The sequence below is a fragment of the Rosa chinensis genome, chromosome 6 (genome assembly GCF_002994745.2).
Source record: "Rosa chinensis cultivar Old Blush chromosome 6, RchiOBHm-V2, whole genome shotgun sequence".
NCBI classification, from domain to species: Eukaryota; Viridiplantae; Streptophyta; class Magnoliopsida; order Rosales; family Rosaceae; genus Rosa; species Rosa chinensis.
This window is the reverse complement of record NC_037093.1, coordinates 4,410,543-4,432,940: the sequence shown is the minus strand read 5'-3', so window position 1 is coordinate 4,432,940 and position 22,398 is coordinate 4,410,543. Positions and strand designations below refer to the sequence as shown.

General features: G+C 38.8%; 3 protein-coding genes across 5 annotated transcripts; all 3 read left to right on the top strand.

The window, feature by feature from the left end:
- Positions 1-4,655: 4,655 nt before the first annotated feature.
- Positions 4,656-5,672, top strand: LOC112170615 (putative nuclease HARBI1). Its single transcript, XM_024307958.1, has one exon. It carries the CDS (start codon positions 4,656-4,658, stop codon positions 5,670-5,672), a length of 1,017 nt encoding a protein of 338 aa, XP_024163726.1.
- Positions 5,673-18,145: 12,473 nt separating this feature from the next.
- Positions 18,146-20,681, top strand: LOC112174437 (mogroside IE synthase). Of its 3 annotated transcripts, none has more exons than XM_024312206.2 (3): positions 18,146-18,242; positions 18,748-19,441; positions 19,670-20,681. In XM_024312206.2, the coding sequence occupies exons 2-3, from the start codon at positions 18,794-18,796 to the stop codon at positions 20,390-20,392; spliced, it is 1,371 nt and encodes a 456-aa protein (XP_024167974.1). In that variant the 5' UTR covers positions 18,146-18,242; positions 18,748-18,793; the 3' UTR covers positions 20,393-20,681. The 3 variants fall into 3 exon arrangements, with proteins under 3 accessions (XP_024167974.1, XP_024167973.1, XP_024167972.1); XM_024312205.2 differs by having other exon boundaries at positions 18,745-19,441; XM_024312204.2 differs by lacking the exon at positions 18,146-18,242 and having other exon boundaries at positions 18,630-19,441.
- Positions 20,682-20,802: 121 nt separating this feature from the next.
- LOC112170614 (trigger factor-like) lies at positions 20,803-22,182 on the top strand. Its single transcript, XM_024307957.1, has 3 exons — positions 20,803-20,811; positions 21,741-21,987; positions 22,148-22,182. Exons 1-3 carry the CDS (start codon positions 20,803-20,805, stop codon positions 22,180-22,182), a joined length of 291 nt encoding a protein of 96 aa, XP_024163725.1.
- The last annotated feature ends 216 nt before the right edge of the window (positions 22,183-22,398 follow it).

Here is a 22,398-nt window from a genome sequence, read left to right as displayed (position 1 = left end):
ACGAGGAGAGCACCAACCTCGTCGTGGGATTCTTTGTGCCTCGTGGCGAGGACTTTTGCTGAGCTTCTTGAAAATCACCAAATCGATACTCGATGTTGTAGATCGAGCAGAGCGAGAACCACTGGGAAATAAGGAGAACTTGCTAAAGCGTGACTTTAGCTTGGTTGGGTTGCTAGGGCGTTACCCTTGCTTGGCTGGTTCCGTAACCGTTGTGGTCGCCGCACTACCGTCGGCTCCCGAGGAGACTAGGACCGAAGTACGTTGACAGAGGGTTTGGTGGCACTGAAAGTCGGCTTCTGAGAAGACTAGGACTAGGAGTGTGATCACCGCTAAGAGAAAGAGAAGGAGAGGAGTTGCTCTTAGAGAGGTTGCTCTAGAGAGAACTTAGATCATCTTAGAGATGTTTTGATGTTGTGAATGTGTGTCTTAGAATGAGAGGAGAAGGTGTTTATATAGGGAAGAAAAAGAAGAGTGAAATGATGAGTGGAAGAAAAATAATGAAAGTGGAGTATGAAAGTGATTTGTAAAATATGGAAAAGATAGAGAAATGATGAAATGAAAGCAAAGCATGAAGGTGGAGAAACATGGAAGTGATGATGATCTATTAAAGAGATTGCAGAAGAAAAATATATCCAAGGAAAAAGAGAAAAGCATCTAGCTTTCTTCATGTGGGTAGGAAACATGAACATGTGAATATTGAGCTGTTTTTAGGTCAGTTTCTGCCCCTTTATTCCTTCAATTATTTCTCCAACAAGACTTCAGAAAGAGCCTTCGACTTCTTCATAAAAAATGTTCCACTATGAGTGCAGATCACTGTGGTAAAATTTCAGAATTTATTTCCATGTGGTTGGGCCGGAAATGCTGCTGGACCTCTTACAGGTCCAGTTTTCCAGTTTTGCTTCTGTAGAAAATTAGGCTGATTGTTTGATGGCTTTCCACTTAAAAATAACTCTGGCACTCTTCATAAGAAATGATCCTTGGGATGTCTAGTATTAATCTGGAAAGTTTCAGCTCATTTAGATTTCATTTGGTTAGTCTGCCACCCCTCCTTCCTTGTCTAGCTCGGTTTCTCTTAGCCGAAGTAGGAAAATATGCTAAAGTTGACTTTTCATACTTCCATAGTAGGCTTTATTTAGCCTCTAAATATATATTTCGAACTTTTCAACAATATATAGCTTGAGCCACTGACATTGGCTCAATTTCTCCAAGACGTGCCTTGTCAGGCCAAAATGTTCATTTTGGGTCCAAACAGTTACACAATGATATTATTAGCTATCTGTACCCAATCTTAGGTGCCATAATCATAAAGCAACTTCTATTGTCTATTTTTCGATCCCCTGCATTCCACAAAGAGTGTCTAATTACTCTGTTTTCTTGACTGGTCCATCGATGTCAATCATAGACATTTTCATGTAGCCAAAAACAAAAAGTTACATCCATTTTCACTTATTTACTGTTACTTCGTAGAATGATTCCTATATTGATGCACTACACAAAATCGCATGATTCTTGGGTATGCCGGGCCTTAAACATCTGTTAACGGAGGGACACAATTGTCATTTAATATTTCACAAACGACAAGTCAGATACACTGGGTAAAAAAAAACCTTTTACTATGGCCCCATCCCTCTCAACGGAGGGGCGAAGTGGTCATTTTATATTGACACCGTTCCTCTCATCAAAAAGCACTGAGAGAGTGGGAGTCTGAGATACAGATATGAAATTCTCGATCCGCACCGAAATTGAAGAGGAAAGACAGAAAGACAACGATACAGCCCCTTTGAATTTCAAAAAGAGGGTGCAGATCAATCAAACAAGCAAAAGAGAGGGGACAAAACCAGTGACAATAAAGAAATCTGATTGGATTGGCAAAATTTGATTTGTATTTGGCACTTTTGGCAGAAGATTGGATAGGAGAGGGAGCTTTGGAGGTTGAAGAAGATGATGGTGGCTGATTTGAATCAATCACTTCAAATATTAGACTGAAGACAATATTAACAAGCCAGCAATAGTGGTGCCTTGGCTAAGGCAGAAGGTATTTAGAGTGGCAACCCGGGATCAAGCCTTTGTTTTTTTGTTGAACCTTTTTTTTTTTTTGGTTTTAATTCATAATAAACTGAGTTGTTAAGCCCATTTTAAAGTTCAAATTTTTTGGTTATTGTTTTTGATTGGATGACATTAATGACTTAAAAATGAATTGTAAAGAAAAAAAAATTCAGAAACAATTTAATAAATTAAACTTGTTTTTGAAAAGCCTACATCACTATATAAGCAATATACTAGTTATACATAGGTATTTATAGTGATTTGCAAACACATAATTGAAAATCTGTAGATTTAATATTATCCATGTATTTAACGCATGTTAATAGGTACCGCGAACAAAAATTAACTCGGTCGCCCTTTGTTTTCATATTGGTCAAATGGGGTCAACACAATATATGATTATGCTCTCCTAAGGGGAGCTGAATTACAGGAAGATAAACGTCTCGAAATTTCTACAAGGGTTGATACACCTCGTCCCTGTAAGAGTGTGAGCGTTGATAGATCGAAAAAAAGGAGTTGCAAGGGGGTGATTATGAGCGTTTTTGTTTTGATGAGTATTTAGAATTTAGGGTTGACCATGCGGATCAAGCCCAAAATAATGACAAAAAAAAGTCAATTTTTTACCATATACATGTTTCCCTGCCTTGATCATATCCAACGATAAAATTTGTCAAATTCTATTTCTTTGAACTTGTTCATCTTGAAAGGTATACTCTAGTCCACAACCCATAAATATGCAATACAACACTGGTAGACATATAAAGATTTTGTGTGATCTAAATAATATATATTGGATATCAATAAATTGGGCATTACCCATGTATTTAACAAGTATTAATAGGAATCATATAAAAAAAATTAACCCAGTCGGCCTTCATTTTCATATTGGTCAATGGGGTTAACCCAATATACGTTTAAGGTTTTCTAAGGGAAGCCGATTCACGGGGAGATAAACGTCTTGAATTTTTTAATGGGTTGATACTACTTGTCCCCGCGAGAGTGTGAGGACTGATATATCGAGTAAAAGAGTTGTGAGGGAGTGGTTACGAGCGTTTTCGTTTGATGAGTATTTAGAATTTAGGTTGACCACATGGATCGAGGTTGAGACGATGATTAAAGTATGTCAATTTTTTACCATAGCCATATTTCTCTGCCTTGGTCATATCCAACGGTTGAATTTATCGAATTCTATTTCTTTCACCTTGTTCATCTAACGATCGATTTTCTTACTCATCGTAGTTTGAAAATGATTAAAAAGTTATTCTAATGATCTTCTCGTCAATTTGTAATTTTGTTAGAATATTGTACAAACTACATGGTCAGAATTTTAATTTGCTAGAGAACATTCTTAGACTCTGTGAACCCTAGAAATATTCAGAAATTATTTTAAGTTTTCGGTTATTAAGGTGTTTTGAATATTTTTCTAAAGTGAAACATTTAAATTTTGGACTCGATAATAAAGCATGCAACATGATGGTACTGTGAGAGTTTTTGAGAAAATTTTCATATACCCGATCTATTTGTTACGATTTTTGAAAGTTAGTAATCATAAAAATTACTAAATGGAAAAGAATTTCGAAATGGTGCGATCTGAGTCGTCCATCTCTACACCGCTTCATCATAACCGTTGAATTTAATTAAGTGGAAGACTTACAACCTCTCCACTCAAAAAGTCAACGAACAAGAAAGACACGTGTTCCCATGAGAAACCACTTTGCATGTGTTCAACTTGCTAGTGTACACACTAACATCCACGTGGGAGGAGCATTGGGTTCAACACACAAGTGGTGTTGGATAATTAAAGGATTCAATTTCCCACCAGAATTATGGCCTTGACTGTAAGGGCATCTCCAACTATTTAGTCAAAAGCCAAAGCCATATGCAAAATTTGACTCCCCTAGTGTCATCACTATCATTCAATTTTTCCATCTCCAACCATTTTTAGTCAAAAGCCAAAGTCATTTAATAAATTAATCATTTTAGGGAATTAATTAACTACAATATGAATTTATATATCATACATAATTATGTTATATAATATATCGTCATTAATTGATTACATTTTATTTATTTATTTATTTTTGGGAATCTATATATCCGTGCCACGTGTCAATGCTATTCGGATCCGATATCTTATCTCTATCTCGGTTGAGATTTTATTTACCACGTGATAAGATAAGATTTTCTATCTCAACTTTATTACCGATTTTAGTGCCATGTGTCAGTCGTTGAAAGGTTGGTTAGATTACGTTTTTGATTTTTATTTGCCACGTGTCATATCCTATCTTCAGATATCCTTTTCCAACCCTCCATAAATACGGAGTCATTCACTCCATCATAGCTCACCAATTCACAAACACATCTCTTCTCATTTCAGAAGCTTAGAAATTATGAACTTCCTTTTCATTTTATATTTTTGGTTCCTTGTTGCAATGAATTGGTTCCGGAAATTGCTGATGCAAGGGGAAGAAGATGCCATTACAAGAAATGGTCAAAGAGCCCTGGTGATGCAGGCAACTTCCTCTCATATCTTGAGGATCTAAGAGGAAGAATCACAGTGGGGTGGTTCACAGCCCGGGCGCCAGTACATCGCAAGAGATCGAGAAGCTATGGATCGACGACTGAAAGCTCTATACTTCACTTCGCCGTGCAGGTTCCAGGGCGATGTATTTCGCAGAAGGTACATAATGCGACCTCATGTGTTTGACCAAATGATGCATGATGTCACCAACCACGATCCGTACTTCGTGCAAACTGATGATGCCTCCGGTAGAGTTGGTTTGTCTATCGAACAAAAGCTGACTTGTGCTATGAGGAAGCTTGCTTACGGGCTTCCGGCCGACTTGTGTGATGAGTTTCTAGACGTAGCTGAATCTACAGCTTTGGAGATCTTGTCGCACTTTACTAGAGCAATCTGGAATGTGTACCACAAGCATTACCTTCGTCGACCAACTCCGGCAGATTTGCAGCGGTTGCTAGATGTTGTCGACAAAAGGGGGTTCCCTGGAATGGTGCAAAGTCTCGACTGTATGCATTGGCAGTGGAAAAACTGTCCAACCTCATGGCAAGAGCACTTCAATGGTTATAAGGGGAAACCCACAATCATTCTGGAGGCGGTCGCATCATACGATGCTTGGATTTGGCACGCCTATTTCGGACTTCCAGGTTCCCTTAATGATATCAATGTACTTGGAATGTCTCCATTATTCAACGAAATATGCACAGGTAAGGCTCCTCGAGTTTCGTACCATGTAGGTGATAGAGAATATGCCCAATGCTACTACCTAGTCGATGGGATCTACCCTAAATGGGGTTCTTTTGTGAAAACAATTAGAAATCCAATTACCCCAGAGCAAGCTCATTTTACAAAGATGCAGGAGTCATACAAAAAAGACGTGGAGAGGGCATTTGGAATTCTCCAAGCTCATTTTGCAATAGTAAGAGGACCCGCCCGTGGATGGGATAGAGAGGATCTCCAATACATCATGATGACCTGCATTATTTTGCACAACATGATTGTCGATGATGAGCGTGAAGAAGATGAAGAGTCCCCTATTGACACAGATGATATCCCCACCAGACCAAGGAAAGCACAAATATATGAGAGGTATGAGGATGATCATTAGGTTGAGCGCAACCGTCCTGAACTTGAGGAGTTCATGACTCGTTATGAGGGGGTTAGATGCCCAATTGTGCATGGAGTCCTTCAAGGAGATTTGGTTAATCACCTCTGGAACATGAAGCTGCAAGCAGAGTGGAACTGCAGATGAAGAGATTGTATTTTCACGTTTTCAATAATTGGCAATGTGGCCATTGTGTGGTTTGAGGAGTTTGTGTGTTTATGCTTTGTAATGTTGTGTGGTTTTATTTTATTGTTAGTGTGTTTATGTTTTTGTAATGCAGTGCGTTTTATTGTTATGAATAAAAGTGAGATAAAAACAAAAACTTGTTTTTATTTGTTAATTATAAAATAAAGCAACAATTTTTTTTCATAATTGAAAAACAAAAGTGAAAAAGTACAACCAATAAAATATTTTTAATTTCTCCCCATCCATTCAGTCTCTTGAACTGGCACGTAGAGGTACAAGTTAGAGTCATCTTCACTATGTGGTGTATTTTCTTCAGGAGAAAAGGAGGGTTGACGAAATGCACCAGCACTAGAGCTTTGTTCCTCCCTCTCAATAATCCGTGCTTGCTTCCTCTCCCAATAACTCCTTTTTTTGGGTGTGAAAATTGACGGATCCACTGTCATTGTGCGAGCATCATCCGCGTGCTGCTCAGCTAATCTTGTCTCCCCCTTGAGTCGCAGCCTGTATTCGAGATCGCGCTCTCCTTGGTCTGTAATCCTTTGCATTTGCAATAAGAGTTCACCTGTTTCGTCTTGCCTGGATTTTTTCTTAGCAGCCTTCTGAGCTTTTTGACTTGGGGGGCGTGCATGCACATTTGAAGAGCTTGGGGAGTCACTCGCGGGAGTGCCGTCGTCCTCTAAGTTGATAGAGGTAGGAAAACTTGAGCTACCGACATTCATGCCTGGAGGATTGCTAAACTTTTTTGTATCCTTTAATATTGGCCAACAATGCTCAAACGTGAACTCCTCTCCTTTAGCTAAGGTACGATATATTGACTTAGCTTGTAATTCCTATAAATAAGAATATATTAATCATGTACTATATATATTTATAAGAAAGTCAATAAACATAACATGCTAAAATAACGGTAAAATTAATTTTAAAAATAAGAATTGAACATCAAGACTAGTGATGATTACCTCGTCGGTGGCGTTATCACCACTTCCTCGAAGAAGTGCCTCTTTGTTAAGAGCTTGACGCCATCTTTAGCATGCCGGTCTAATCTTTTTCGAATGACCGTCACACCCTCCTCCCAATCTAACCACGCCTCCGGGAGGCTTGCAAGTCTCGTATACTTCATGTACACGCTCCCACAATCTTTTTTTCTCTTGACTAGTACCCTTAGAACCGTCTTCACCAACGGTAACTACAGCTACGCACAAGGCTATATCTTCTGCGGCATTCCAAAACTCTTGTCTTGGGTTAGACATCTTCTAAAAAAATTGAAAGCTAGCTAGATGAAGAACAATGGTGAAAAAGAATGAAGTTTGGAGGAGATTGAAGATGTTTTGGAGTGAAAAATTATGAAGAAGAGGGTTAGTATTTACAGAATTTGTTAAACTTACTTTTCCAAAGGGCAAAAAATATTTTTCTGATTTTTTAGAAAATTTTCTTTTATTTTTTCAATTTTATTTTGGTTTAAAACACATTTACTTTATTATTAACCGTTGATTTTAATCCATACAATTTTTTGAACCGTCAGATTAGATATTCAGTAAATATATATTTATTTTTTCATTTTTAGAACCAATTAATCTCGGCCTTTCATTTTAAATCGAATTAATCATAGCGGCATCTCGTCCGTTGGTTTGATGACCGTTGGAAGCCCCAAGGGCTTCTGTCCCTGGAGGGGCCCAGTGTCGGCCACCTTACTGCGCGTGTAAGGCACGTTAAAGGCTGACTGAATGTTTTTTTTGTCCTTTTGCTCGTTTATGGGATTCAAACTCCCGCTGCGCGTTGCCTCTATCTTCCTTTCACCACCCATGTGTAGCTGGGGCCTACCCTCTTCCGTCCTCAGCTAAAATGGCTTTCGTTCCAGCTTCCTTCATCAAAATGGCTCCACTTTTGACTAATAAGTCAAAATGGCTAAGCTTAGGGAATGGTTGGAGATGCGTTCTGGAAAAGCCAAAGCCATTTTTCCTTTTGACTACTACCGTTGGAGATGCCCTAACAACACTGGCATTCTTTTAACTTTTCCTCTCTTAGCGTTTTGGGCAAGTTTTTCTTTGCAATTTTTCGCCATTATGGCAATTTAATGATTTAATGTTGGATGTTGTATGTTGTATGTTGTTATGGTCTCGTCATTTTATATAGAAGTACTGAATCAAACGAATAGCTCAGAAACATCAGTCTCGACCCGTTTTTCGAAATCGGGAAGAACGCAACCCAACCTGGACATTTCTTCCTCGTCTGGCAGCTTCCCAGTGTCTCCCTGGAAAAAAATGGATCGGATTGACAGTGCGAAGAAGACCCCAACACCGTTAGTCCAACCGGAGGAGGAGATTCGGAGTTTTGAGTTTTTTCCGTTGGTTCTTTTGCAAATTCCGGCGACTCCGGCCGAAATCGATGTTGTTGCATGAGGTATGAAGACCGATCCTCTCATCGTTCTCTGCATCTTTCCATAATTTTTATTTGTTGTGGTTTCGGGCACTGCCGAAATTCCTTTTCACAACGGCTGTCTCGATGACGTTAGTTCCATGACTATTTGAAGAATCCTTGAAGTTCCCTTACAATTTTGTTGGTTGATATGGGCTGTCATCGGATGAGTCCATTTTGATATACCTTAGTGTTGGAGGGTTTGTGATTCCGACGCGTGTGACTGAAGTCGGATTCCATTACTTCGGTGAAACTGAGAATCCAGTCCTTGAAAGGGTTTTTTTGTGAAGAAATAGAGGCTGGTTTTTGAAGTTGGGGAATTGGCTATGAACAATTTTCAGGTTAAGAATTGGCTAAGAATTTACTAAAACACCCTCAAAATTTTACCATAATGGAGTCATTTGTTACTGATAACTGCCGTTAAGTGTGAATTTCCTTATGTGCCCTTCTCTTTCAAATTACATGGACGAGAACCACCCATGAGGCTGACCCCACAAAGGCATAGCGTACGCCCCGCGTAGCCCAGACGCACCCCACAAAATCTCAGGGTCCAACAGTAGTTGTCCTTTTGCTGCATTTTAAAATCATTGTTTTTGGGAAATTGTGCAACAAAGAGACGAATAGATGTGACTTGGTGCTCAACTTCCCATCAGCACATGTGGAGATGACTTGGTGGATGAGGTTTATATGACCACTAGTTTCGTGGACTAATTGTGCACTTCATCTTCATTCTTCAGCAGTATATAATAATCTGAAGGAATGGATGGATTTTAAAAACTTTTTAATTAGTGCGGAATTAGTTTAACCATTAAACTACTAACTAAACATAAAATCCATTCCTTTAACCCATGATCTTGGCTTGTTGTGATATGTATATAAACATAGCATGCAAAGTAAGGAAGAACAAAGAGGTAGTTTATGTTCTACTCACCCTTGGAGCGTGATTTTAATCCGATCCAAGTGAACCACCAAAGTTCCTATCCTTGATCTCTCCTTGTGTGTGTTTCCTCCACCTTGAAGCACCTTGAATTAAGAACTCCTTCTTGTGCTTGTAATCTTCTCCTTGATGTAATAAGTAAAGCCACAAAAGGATATGGCCTCTAAGGATCTTCACCAAGTGAATCAAGAGATGAAGAAAGATGAAAGAAAAGAAGAAATTATGCAAGTGTTCTTCTTTCCTTTAATTTTGTAATGGACCAAGGGAGAACTCTCTCTCTCTCTCTCAAATCTGAAAATAATAGTGTGGAGACACACTTATTATTATGTCCATGCTTTCACTTTTATATAATAGGAAATAACTTCAATTACTAAAAGAAAAATATTGACTTTCATAAAGCCAATATGTTGGCTGGTCCATACATGTTATTGGGCACTAAAAATATGTCTTGGGCTTTCATTTAAATCTCACTTAGTGAAGCCTAAGTCCACCAAAAACCCGACAATCGTTTAGGCCCAATAGGTTCGGTTTTACCCGAAAATCCTAATTATGTCCAAATAATAAATCTAATTAATTATTTGGTCATAACCAACTCTTGTTTAATCTTCTTCATATACAATCTCAAGGATCCACTTATATGGTGTGCGATCTCTTAGGTTCTAATTAACAAGGCAGTGAAGTTTATAGAAACCATTCTATTTTGTTTACGAATCAAAAATGGAGTTTTTGATTCTCCCTTGTTATTAGGATTATAAATGTTTATTAATCCTCGGGACTTCACAAGTCATGAGTGACGTCTTGCAACATATCATGACTACCCTAGTTAATGTAGAATGACAAAGAACCTATTCAATTGGAATTACAATACAATACGGTCCTTCTCTAACACTATGTTCTGAATCACATAATCGGGGTATGGAATTGATATGTCAATCCCCTAATGTGATTTTCATTCTTATGTGATTCTTAGAATGTGATTCCTTTTTAATCTCATTCAATGCTTTGGCCAAAGACTCATTGAATCACATCTTTGAACATACACCTTATTTACTTAAGGATAGAGATTCCTTATTGTACACTCACATGTCTCCATGACCAAATTGATTATACCAATGAATGCATCTATTATATCCATTAAGGGACACAATATTATTGCATCATCAAGAGATAATCCATTCACTCATAAGACAACTATGGTGTCTTAGGTCAAAGGACTAATTTGTATTATTGCAATTTAGAGTTCAAGTTTGACATGTAAGTAAGACTCCATACAAGAACTCTAATGATCGCGTTCAGTGTACTCTTTAAGTCACCTACATACTTGTATTAGTGTCTCTACACAAATGACAAGAGACATATCATCCTCCATATTGAGCATACATAGTATGTGCTAGTCTTTCTGGATTATCAATGTCCAAGTGATAATCCTATGACTAGGAACTTTTTAGGATAAGAGTGTAAAAGAGTAAATGTCTCACACATCTAACTCTTTAGATTACTTTCTCTTTAACTCATATTCCTTGGACCTTGTTCAATCAAATATTAAATATAAGCAATGAACAATAAACTTGCCCTTTTGATTAATAATAATTACAATAATAATTACATCAAAATGACTGTTTTAGGACACAATTCCTTCATAATCTGCAGCTGCAGTTCATTCCAAATACAGATATAAAACCAAACCAGAGAAATGGAGAAAGAACAGAGAGTCTACAAATCTCACTGTTTGGTCTTTCCCTATCCTTGTCAAGGCCATATCAACCCTTTGCTTCAATTTTTAAGCTTTTAGATGACAAAGGAGTCAAAGTCACACTGGTCACTACTCTTTTTATCTACAATACAACGTACAGAGTGTAAAACCATACAACCATGCTCACAATAATATGCACACGAGCTCAACAACCTTCGTACAAAGATCAAGGCTTACCTTCAACTATTACTGGCATGGATTCCATCTTTTGCAGTTGCAATCATGATCACTTTAATATGGCCTTCTGTTGCTTACCATCTTTGCTTCTCAATGGACAGAACTTTTGCAAATCAACGTGGTAGCAACAAGGACCAATTCATCTATTTATAGAGGTGACTTAAACCTCAAGAAGCTTTCCATCAAAAGAGTTCATATCGGATTAGGTCTCCTAGTTAGATTCTTAATGTAACACTTTATTGTAGTTTTTCTTGCAGACTAAGAATTGGATTACTATACCTAATGAATTGATACATTGTTTCATTTTTTTTTTTTGAAATAAGGGCCGGTGCGGCTGCCCTCAAACCTTCATGATACATTGTTTCATTAAGCTACAAGTATTGGTTTATAGTTTGTGTCCATGTTAAACTAGCTAGTTTTGACATTAAGCTAATTATCAATTTACTTTATGTTAATGTGTAACAAGTCCATAATGATTCTAACAATCTCTCCCTTGGATTGACACATATTAAGCTTGATAATTTGCACCAGAAAATGTCAGAAACTACTTAACTTACTGTAGTGCGCGGCAGACAACAAATTCAAACTAGAAATCCATTCCAACATGGTCAAATGATTTGCATGTTGCATTATGAATATTGCACTTAAATATTGCATGTGTAATGGAAGAATATTGATAATGTCTTGTTGTGTTTTGTTGTATTTTGGCATCTTGTTGTGCAAAGAGTTTTGGGATGTTTCTGTGTAAAAGTAATGATATATTAATGATACTATCATGTTGGTTTTGCAGAATGCAGTTGGAAGAATCAAGGCTGCAAGTCAAGGACCAGCAATCTTTTATTTTTTTTCCTATGAACTTTCTAGTTTCTATTGTGCTCAACTGCTCATTTATGATTTGATTTGTGCAAGACTACATTGTGATTCAAGTTTCATTTGTGAATTGTGCAAGACTGCATTGTGGCAGAATGCAGTTGGAATCTTTATTCAATTCATCACTTCATTAGTTCATTGTGGCATTGTCATGGCATTTGTGAGCCTGTGTATTGCTGCTACTACATAGTTGAAGAAGTTAGAAGTTCATGAACTCATTGAGCTGTAATTAAAGACTTCCAACTGTTGAAAATTGCATCAAAGACTTGAAGTTCTTTGAAGAGGTTGAACATTTGAACTGTTATGTTGAACTGTTGAAGTGGTTTTGAACTTTTGATTCATTTGATTTTGTATTTTCAATGTATTGTACTACTGATTGTTTCATTTCATTGTCTTGGTTGTGTTCTGCATTGAAGTCTAATGATCTGTGAAGTTATGAACTGCAATGAAATGTGGCTGGGAAACTGGAAAAAGTTATTTGTTTTCTTTCTGCCTAGGAACTGGTTCCAACCTGTAACCGAACCGAAAACAACGGTTCCGACAAAAAAAAAAAGGCACTCTGAACCGAAAAGAAACTTCGGTTCCGGTTCCGGTTCTAGCAAAAAATTCCAAAACTAGAACCGATCCCATGCCTTGTCAAATCGCAGTCACTTATGCAGAGCAAGAAACAAAACACATTTTATCAAAAATGCAGAGTTTCAAAACCACAACATAAGCTCCTGCAATCCACATATGTCATAACTAGAAGTGAAAAGATATATGTTGATGTGTATCAACAAGTAGACATATATCAGGTCCTCCTGAATGTTTCTTAAAACAGAAACTCAAGCAGTTTACTAAACACTGATGACCTTACTGCTTATTACTTGAACTGCAATATCATGCTTAAACAAGTATGATAATTTCTAGAACAAAACAATAAAGTTGCAGCTAGAATATAACTGGAAATGCCTCAAATTTTTATTAATAATAAACTGTCATTACAACCAAGTTGTGATAAATAAACTGGAAAACCACAACTTAAAGAAATACGAGAACTCAGGAAACTTAAAATTTTACATTGCTCCAATTGGACTAATCCCTATTGAATCTAAGTATCTAGATTAGCTAAAACTTCAATGCTTGTTGTATGCTTCTGGAATGTAGCCACTGACAAGGCCTTGGTAAAAGGATCTTCTAGTTGTGAATTTGTGTCAATACTCAAAACAGCTATCTCACCATGCTTAACTCTTTCTCTAACACTGTATTACTTTAAATCAATGTGTTTCCCTAATCTATCAAGTATTGAGTACCGGATGAACCTATATGAGCTCCTATCCTCGGGATCACTCCACTTATCATATACTCTGGCTATTCGTTTCCTCTCGACCTCTGATAGTGTATACGACTGGTTCTTGAGGGCTTGGAAAGTTCCTGTTAGGTACCACTTCTTGTTTTTTATCTGCCACTCGCCACAGGCAAGGAACACCATATTCCTCCACTTCTTACTTTGAGAAGTAGGCAAATCTGTGACCAAGGGCTCATAGTCCTGGGCAATAAACGTCACGGTACCTTCGCCCCCTTCTTCTTCGAGTACAATACCTGATACACGGCTGTGAACTCGTTGATCGATGGCCACCCCCTGTCGTACAAGTCCCACATTGCAATCATGGTCAGGATCTGACGCCACGCGTTCGGAGTCAATTATCCCGGTGCCAGGTTCAACATCCTCAACAGGTATTGAAGGCACCGGGGCAGCGGTAATGATAACCCTTGATAGAATTGGTTCTCATGTAATGCAACCCACCCGAGAGGAGGATCTGCTGCCAATTCACCAGGCTACAAGGGCCTTACCTCTACTCCATTGGGTACCCCCCCACCTCAGCCTCATAATAGTTATCTGTGTCACATTCATGCTCTAGGCAGGTTCATCGCAGATAGTCCCATCCACTAGCGTGTATCTCAGCTTGGGTATACCTTGGGGTATTGCAACAGTAACTTCCTTCTCCTCCCTGGACCCCGAATCCTCTTTGCTTTCAGTACCCTCTGTACTCCCCATACTCTCTGACATCACTCCTGTAGAGGATGCGGTCTCATAAGCTCTAGGATCCTTCCCAGGTACCGGTGCTTGCCAGATACCAATCTATATCCACCTCTGTTTAGCTCGTGGAGGCTTGGTGAAAGGATTTAGCTCCCCCAACAGCAGCATGTGGTTCTGATTCCATCCTAAGCCTACTAGTACCCTAGCCTTACACAACTTTATATTGGTATCTGGAATCAGAAACAGAGGAGTCAGCCTAGAATTACGGATCTAGGGCTCCGTTGCAGTAAGGATCCCTCCCTACTTTAAACCCAGAAACCCAGAAAATCGAACAAAAACCAGAAACACAACCTTTCAAAACAAAATTTCATTCACAAATTACTATCCACTACAGACTAAATCATTTTCAACCTCTAGTACCAAACCAACTTAATTACCATTGTAAATGCAACAAACAACAACAAAACAAGACCAAAGTTTAAACCCACAAACAGAGAGCATGTACCAGAACTCAACAGGTTAAAGGTCGAAGCAATACATACCTAGAAAACGGGCTTCGACGACTGCTCCTTTCTTTGAAATCCTAACTCTCGATTCCGGCGATCTTGCTATGACATACTTAACATAAAGAAAACAAAGAGGCTGAAGAGCGACAGAAACGAAAGCAACAACAAAGACGGAGCAAACTATTCCCTTTCCTTCTTAAATTCAACCATAGGTAAATCGCAACCGTCGATGCCTAAACACCCCCGCCGTCAGATAAGGACACGTGTCCCACAAACTTTTTCCACTTCAAAAACACGCAACTGTTAGAAACTGAAGAGACGTGCATTTATTGCACCCTCAGGAACCCACGTTACACGTGGCTTGCATGCATTTTACAACAAGAACCTATCCCATCGGGTACAAAAGGCTCAAGCCCTCATTCTACCTAATCAGGTACAGGAGGCTCAAGCCCTCATTCTGCTCCATTGGGTACACGAGAGGCTCAAGCCCTTTTTACCCCATTGGATACAAAAGGCTCCAGCCCTCATTCTACTCCATCGGGTACAGGAGGTTCAAGTCCCCATTCTACCCCATTGGGTACAAACCACTTAGCTACTTGCCCGGTCAACATATTCCTTCGTCAGGAACTTGGGGGACTCCATATCGGCACGATATATGAAACCTTGGGCTAGAGCTTATTCAAGTCCCCACCCAAGAAACATCTTGAATGAGAACTTGGGGGACTTGTATATACTAGGAGGTAGTTCACTGTCACAAGGTTTCACTCTATCGCCAAACCCCGCAGCGTCACCCGAGGGCCATATCATAGGTTAGTTTGATACCCAACATGATGGTGCTCACAATGGGCGGCACTTTGGGTGACAAAGGTCTCAGACTTGCCTTGTAGATCTCACCGAAGCACACACCAGAACCTGCTATTACTACAAAGAGGTGAACTGCATCTCACATCGGAGAGATGATAAACACCTTTCCTATGCCCAAGTATATAAACTAAACCCAACCACCTTCATAAAGGTAATAACTTCTTCTTAATTATTGTTACCTTTCAAATTGTACAAATAGACTTACATAAACATCGGAGAGGCATAAACCGTCCAGTACGGTTTATACCTCTAATGTTGTCTATTTCCTTTGATAGGGTCTCGAAGTTATCTTGGCACCTGTAGTGAGGTATAACATTCTATCTGACGACCCCGGGAAACAGAAAAAAACAAGTACGATAGATATGAGCCTGTTCTATTCCTATAAAGCTTTGAGAGCGCCGCCGCGGGCACCATCGGATGTCGTCCCCTTTTCTCTTCACCAAACATGAATGATGTCTTGGAAGGTTTTGCTGTTTGATCAACAACACCAAGTTTGATCTGAGGACAATGTGGCAGACTTACTCACTAAATCATTGCCCAAATTCATTTTCGAGAAACATGTGAAGAGCAATGGTTTACAGAAGCTATCTGAACTCCCATGATCGTAATCATCAGGGGGAAATGTAGACATCAAGGGAAGATGTCTACATGTTTTGATCTCGAAACGTGAAAGGTGTATTGTACTTTTTTTCTCGTTCGATCGAGGTTATTTTTGTCCCACTAGGTTTTTGTTACTCGGTAAGGTTTTTGACAAGGCAACGAGAGGAGCACCAACGTTTGAGCTACACAAGGGGGAGTGTTTCAAGATACATAGAATATGTGTCTGGAACAAATTCTAGTAACTTGTTTAAATTGTAATAGGGTAGATATCTATAAGATATTTCATTTAATGTAAGATTATGTTTCCTTGTAGAATTCAGATTTTGTATCTTGTAATCCTCTATATAAAGAGACTCCTATTATCAATGGAATACACTTTCATTCTCTCCAATTCAGTTTCTTTTAAACATAAACATTATTTTTCATGAAATAAATCTAGCAAAGGTTTAATTAAGTGATTTTGCATGAATGTGACGTAGTAATCATCAATTTAGCAACTGTTGATAGTGTTGGGAAAGAAGGGATGCTTTAATATAAGGCCAATAGATAATTGGTTATCCCAGGATCTAACTTTTCCCACCTTTCGTGTGATTTGTGGAAATAGTAATAGATAAACAAAAGAAGACACAATATTTAACGAGATTCGGCAAATGTGCCTACGTCCTCGGGGCAGTAGTACTTCTTTCTTCCACTATGTAAAATAACTGGATTACAAAAACAATATTATGATGAGTGACTAAACTTCACCAAAGTGGTGAAACTCTCTCTCTTGATATTCTGTCAAGAGGTATACTCTCTCTCACCTAATTGAGGTACTTTTTCTCTCAATCTCTCAAGTGAGAAACTCTCTTAGCAAGTGTACAGTTGTCTCTACTCACAAATGATGGACTCTCCAGACTTCCGGACTTCATCAAACTCTCAAATGCTTGAATGAGTTTGGATACCTTGATCTCGAACTTAGACAAGCTCGGATATCTTGATCTTGGCACTTAGAAAGCTCAGATCCCTTGATCTTGATCTTAGATAAGCTCAGATGCCTTTGTTCTTGTATCTGATGCCTTTATATAGGCATTGCTCTTCATGGCAGGTTGTAGGTGTGAAGAAATGAAAAGCAAAGTCATGCTTTTCCATTTCTAGATGTTTGCATGCTAACATTAATTGCATGTTTCCTTCCCCAATTCATGACAAAGACTCCAACCACTAATAGGAGCATTTTATGCGATGTTTATATGGTTATTCCATATATTAATCTTTGTTAGTCTATTCTATTTTCTCTTTATTTATTTATTTTTGTGTTTATTAGGTTTTTAGGAGTAAATATACAAAAAGGATATAATATGGAGGAAAGATGCGCAAATAAGGATAATCTTGGAGTCGCTAGACCCGCGAAGGAGACCTTGATGGACCGAGGGAGCCCAATCCATGGAGATATCACAGCAATTAATGGAGATATTCGCAGAGATATTGATGATAACATAGCCAATTCCCATTAAACAAAGTGATGTGGAGAAATCCTAATTCAAGAATAGAATTAAGAAGTTGGTTTTCTCTACACTTCTAAGAGTCTCAAACCAAAAAGGAATGAAAGATTCAAGAGCGCTCTAAAAAGGCTAGAGAATCCTACAAAAAGACTCTTATGTGCGAGAATCAAGCAAGAAATCCGAGCAAAAGAAAGCAGATCAGCTATTCACCGACCAATCGGCGAAGTTCGACGACCGGTCGTTCTGATGATTTTCCAATTTGGTTTTCAGGGTTTTTTAAGTTTTTCTTTGCTTATGAATTCATTTGTGCTTTCAATTCAAACCATATATGTGCAACTAATTTCTTAGTAGTTGGGGGCTGTTGAAGCCCCGATCATGATTGTAAGCCATGCTATGACATTTAATTAGTTTTTGTTTATTCAATGGATGAGAACTTAATTAATTACTATTTTTACACTGATGATTTCTCTAGCTATGTGCTTTCTTTAGTAGCCAACTTAATTAGATTGCATGTTCAGGACTCTATTGCTATGAATAATCATTGCCTGCTGCTTTTTAAATAAGGTTAATCCTTTGAGAGTTCGAAGTGGTAAATTGTCTATAAGGCAATAAGCTAGTGATTAGGTTCCCAAGTTAATTGAGACGCTTTGTACTTAAGATGCCATTAATTGCAGGCCTTCCAGAACCAATTAAGATATAGTGATCGAGTGTATATGCCATTGACGTATATGTATGCCAAGCTTTCCAATGGTTTGCGAAAACAGGTTTGTATATGTGACCAAACAGTCTCCCATTTGGCCGACTTTTTATTCAAAGATAATTTTTCATAGGAACCTAAAACATACGGTTCCGATGATCGAGTATACTGCAAGTTTATCAAATTAGAAAAACCTTATTATTTTTCATCCAAGAGGATGTCGTAACTCAAAGTGAACTGTTGCCAAAGTCGTGTAGCAAGTGTTCAAGTACTATATATTAATGCAAAATTGGGGTGTCAATTCCATCAAGTCTTTACTCTATGTTGTCTTACTGGGCAAGTGGTCAATCAATGAAAACATTCACTTATTTCTTATGTTTCATATTCAAGTGATTCTATATTTAAGCACTACCAAGAGTCAGTAACTTACTGAGTCCCAAACATTGTTTTTGGACATAATGCAAAAAGAGACGTATATAGACTTGGCTTGCAACTTCACATGCATTATTATAGCATTTTCACCATTACGGTTTCGTGGACTGATTGTACACTTCATCTTGATTCTTCAGCAGTTTTATATAGTTTTTCCCAATCCAAACACAGCACCAAGACTGAGAAATGGAGAAAGAACACAGAGCCTACAAATCTCACTGCTTGGTGTTACCCTATCCTAGCCAAGGACATATTAACCCTTTGTTCCAATTCTCTAAGCTGTTAGATCATAAACAAATCAAAGTCACATTGGTCACTACTCGTTTTACCTCCAAGACAATGCACAGAGGATCCAGTGGCATTGAGCTGGAGGCAATCTCTGATGGTTACGACGAAGGTGGGATAGACCAGGCAGAAAGTATACAAGCCTATATTGAGAGCTTTTGGAAAGTAGGACCAGAGACATTGGCTGAGCTCTTGGAGAAGCTTTCGAGCTCAGGGTGTCCAGTTAACTGTATTGTTTATGATTCAGTCATGCCTTGGGCTTTGGATGTTGCCAAGAAGTTTGGAATAGTTGGGGCGGCCTTCTTTACTCAGTCTTGTGTTGTTGACAGCATCTACTATCATGTCAACAAAGGGCTACTGAACCTTCCTCTTACTGACTCGGAAATTTCACTTCCCGGGATGCCACCACTCGAGCCTTTGGACCTGCCATCTTTTGTATATGATTTCGGGTCTTACCCAGCTTTCTTTGAAGTTGTTATCGGTCAGTTCTCCACTGTTGACAAAGCCGATTGGGTCTTCTGCAACACATTTTATGAGTTGGAAGAACAGGTAAGTACATTTGAGACTGCTTTACAATTGTTCTATACAACCATGTTCTCTTACATTTGTCTCGATCATGTGCTAATTCTTCTGAGTGCTTTATCATCTTAATCTGTTTCTCATGGTTTGGATATGAGTCTAAGTTTCAAAACCAGTTGCTATAATAATTAAAAAAAATAAAATAAAATAAACTAACTGTTGTCATTTATTTTGCTTCCTTGTTTTCGCTTTGTGTAGGTGGTGGATTGGATGGCAAAGTTTTGGCCACTGAGGACCATTGGACCAACTATACCATCTAAATATTTGGATAACCAACTTGATGATGACAAAGATTATGGCGTTGACCTCTTTAGATCCAACAATGATGCCTGCATGAAATGGTTAAACGAACATCCAAAGAACTCTGTTGCTTACATCTCATTCGGCAGCTTTGCACAACTGGGACTTGAGGAAATGGAGGAACTGGCATGGGGTTTGAGGAGAAGCAAAAGCAAGTTCTTGTGGGTGGTTAGAGAATCAGAAACAGCTAAAGTCCCCAAAGGGTTTATCGAGGAGACAGCTGAGAAGGGTTTGGTGGTTTCATGGTGCTGCCAACTAGAGGTTTTGGCTCATGAAGCTGTTGGGTGCTTCATTACACATTGTGGTTGGAACTCAACTTTGGAGTCTCTGTGTTTGGGAGTTCCATTAGTGGCAATGCCACAATGGACTGACCAAAGCACCAATGCCAAGTACATTAGGGATGTGTGGAAAATAGGGGTTAAAGCTCAACCTGATGAGAAAGGCATCGTAAGGCGAGAAGAAGTAGAGCATTGCATAAGTGAAATCATGGAAGGGGAGAGAGGAAAAGAAATACAAAAGAATGCCATGAAATGGAAAGATTTGGCTAGAAAGGCAGTGATTCAGGGCGGAAGTTCCGACAAAAACATTGATGAGTTCATTGCAACGTTGGTTAAGCGTTAAGAGGTGCTCGAGTGTCAAGTCCACTGAAATCATGCAACTTCTTTGGTACCTCTCTCTCTATTGTACTATTGCAGGCCTTTTCACTGATGATTCCATTAGTTTGGCTTCAGTTAGGGCTTTCCCTATGTAGTTCTGTTATTAGTCTTTTGGATCCTTGAATTGTGTTGAGAGAATAAGAATTGTTCTTGTGATGAAAAATAAAGTGGAGAGTTGTGCAATTTGTTGTGATGCTAGCTAGTACTTCAATTAAGAGATCAATAGTGGTTACAGTACATGAGTAACCTGAAAACCAGGATTCCCCTGAATCATGCTTCTAATGTCATCAATCAGTAGACGCATAGGCGATAAGTCTTGATCTTCCTGCTGCAAGGCTTGAACCAAAAGAGCGCAGTCGCTCTCAAACGTCACCTATGTGTGCTGTAATGTCAGCGCTAACCTTACGCCTTCCTTTAATGCAAGCAGCTCGGCATGAAAAGGAGAGGTAAGTAGTGCATGAGAGCCTCTTTAGCAATGCTAGCCATTTTTGAGTCAAATTTTAGCTAAAGTAACTAAAAAGTTATTTTAGCTAGCAACTTTAGAATTACGTCTGCATTAATGCTCTCTATTTTAGCTAGTTTTGAATTTATATTATTTTTTAAATGAAGATTAAATTGTTTAAATGTATTTATAAATTACATAAAATAACTTAAAATAAATGTTTTAAATTATAGAGAGCCTCATCCCGCTCTCTATATTTAGGAGCGAAGCTAAAAGTTATAATAGAGAGACACTTAGGAGTCTAGTGCAGCTGCTAAAATAGATAAAAAGTTAAACGCTCTCCAAAATAGCTAAGGAGCCAAAATAGAGAGTCTGCTAAAGATGCTCTGAGGGCGAGATGTACCGGCCAAAAACTCACCCTCACTGTTCTTTGCTGGCATTGTATTAGACATATTGTTTTATGAGCTTTTTACCAATAACTACAAAATAACACTATTATTTACCAATAGTAGAGTCTAAAACTAATATCCCATGCGGCCAATAATTTCAACGGCCTGTTAGCTCATCTTAAAGAAAAACACTCAAATATTACAAAAATTACCAAACATGCCACTCTCCCAAAATCAGAAAGATTCCAAAATTGAAACAGTCCCAAAATCCAGATCCCCAAATCAGAATGGTTCCAAAATCGAAACCGTCCCAAAATCCAGATCCTCCCTAAATTGAAGCAGCCGGCGAAGCGAGGGCGCGTGCCGGCAACGAACCAAGCGCACGACCCTGGCGGTGAACTAAGCGCGTGACCTTGACGGCTAACCAAGTGTGAGACCCAGGTGGAGAAGTGAAGCCTTTGACTGCTGAGGAATTGGAGTAGTACGAGTTCATTTCGGAGTCCTCCTCCGACGGCCTTGAAGAAGAGGAAGAGGATGACGACGACGACAACGATGCGGATGATGGCGACGATGAGGATGAAGATGATGACGACTATGTCCAAGAGGTCGTACAGTCCTCCGGTGGCCCTCCGGTTCAGTCAATAGACGATGAGGACGACGAAGAAGACGAGGAAGACGCTGAAGGAGGCGATGATGATGACGACGACAGCGAGGGAGATGACAGCGATGGTGAGGCCAAGCTAGTATACTGCTGGGGGCCAGTACACTACTGCGAATTAGTACACTACTGCAGATCAGTACACTACTGAGGGTCAACATACTACTGGGGCTAGTATATTGTTGGGGGTGACATACTACTAATCCTCAGTACATTACTGCTTGTATGCAGAAGCAGCAAAGCCAGAGATAAATGATAGTGTCTAAGTTTCATATTGTAATATGTACAAATAGTTTTTGGAATTATTAAATAAATGAGTTATTTCTAAGAAAAACAAAGATGCAATGTAGATATATTCTTTTTTCATAATGCTACTGACATTCAGCAGTGTTAATTCAAATTATCCATTCACAAGGGCAGTTTCGTAATTTATTTGTCAGTAGAAATAATTAAAAAATGAAAGGAATCTAACCGCGAGGGAT

Bases quoted from the DNA above. Each gene is read 5' to 3' on its own strand.
- LOC112170615 (XM_024307958.1), top strand. From the start codon at position 4,656: ATGGATCGACGACTGAAAGCTCTATACTTCACTTCGCCGTGCAGGTTC.
- LOC112174437 (XM_024312206.2), top strand. From the start codon at position 18,794: ATGGAGAAAGAACACAGAGCCTACAAATCTCACTGCTTGGTGTTACCC. The intron at 19,442-19,669 runs GTAAGTACATTT...CGCTTTGTGTAG, and splicing joins TTTATGAGTTGGAAGAACAG to GTGGTGGATTGGATGGCAAA.
- LOC112170614 (XM_024307957.1), top strand. The intron at 21,988-22,147 runs GTGAGGCCAAGC...GCTTGTATGCAG, and splicing joins CGAGGGAGATGACAGCGATG to AAGCAGCAAAGCCAGAGATA.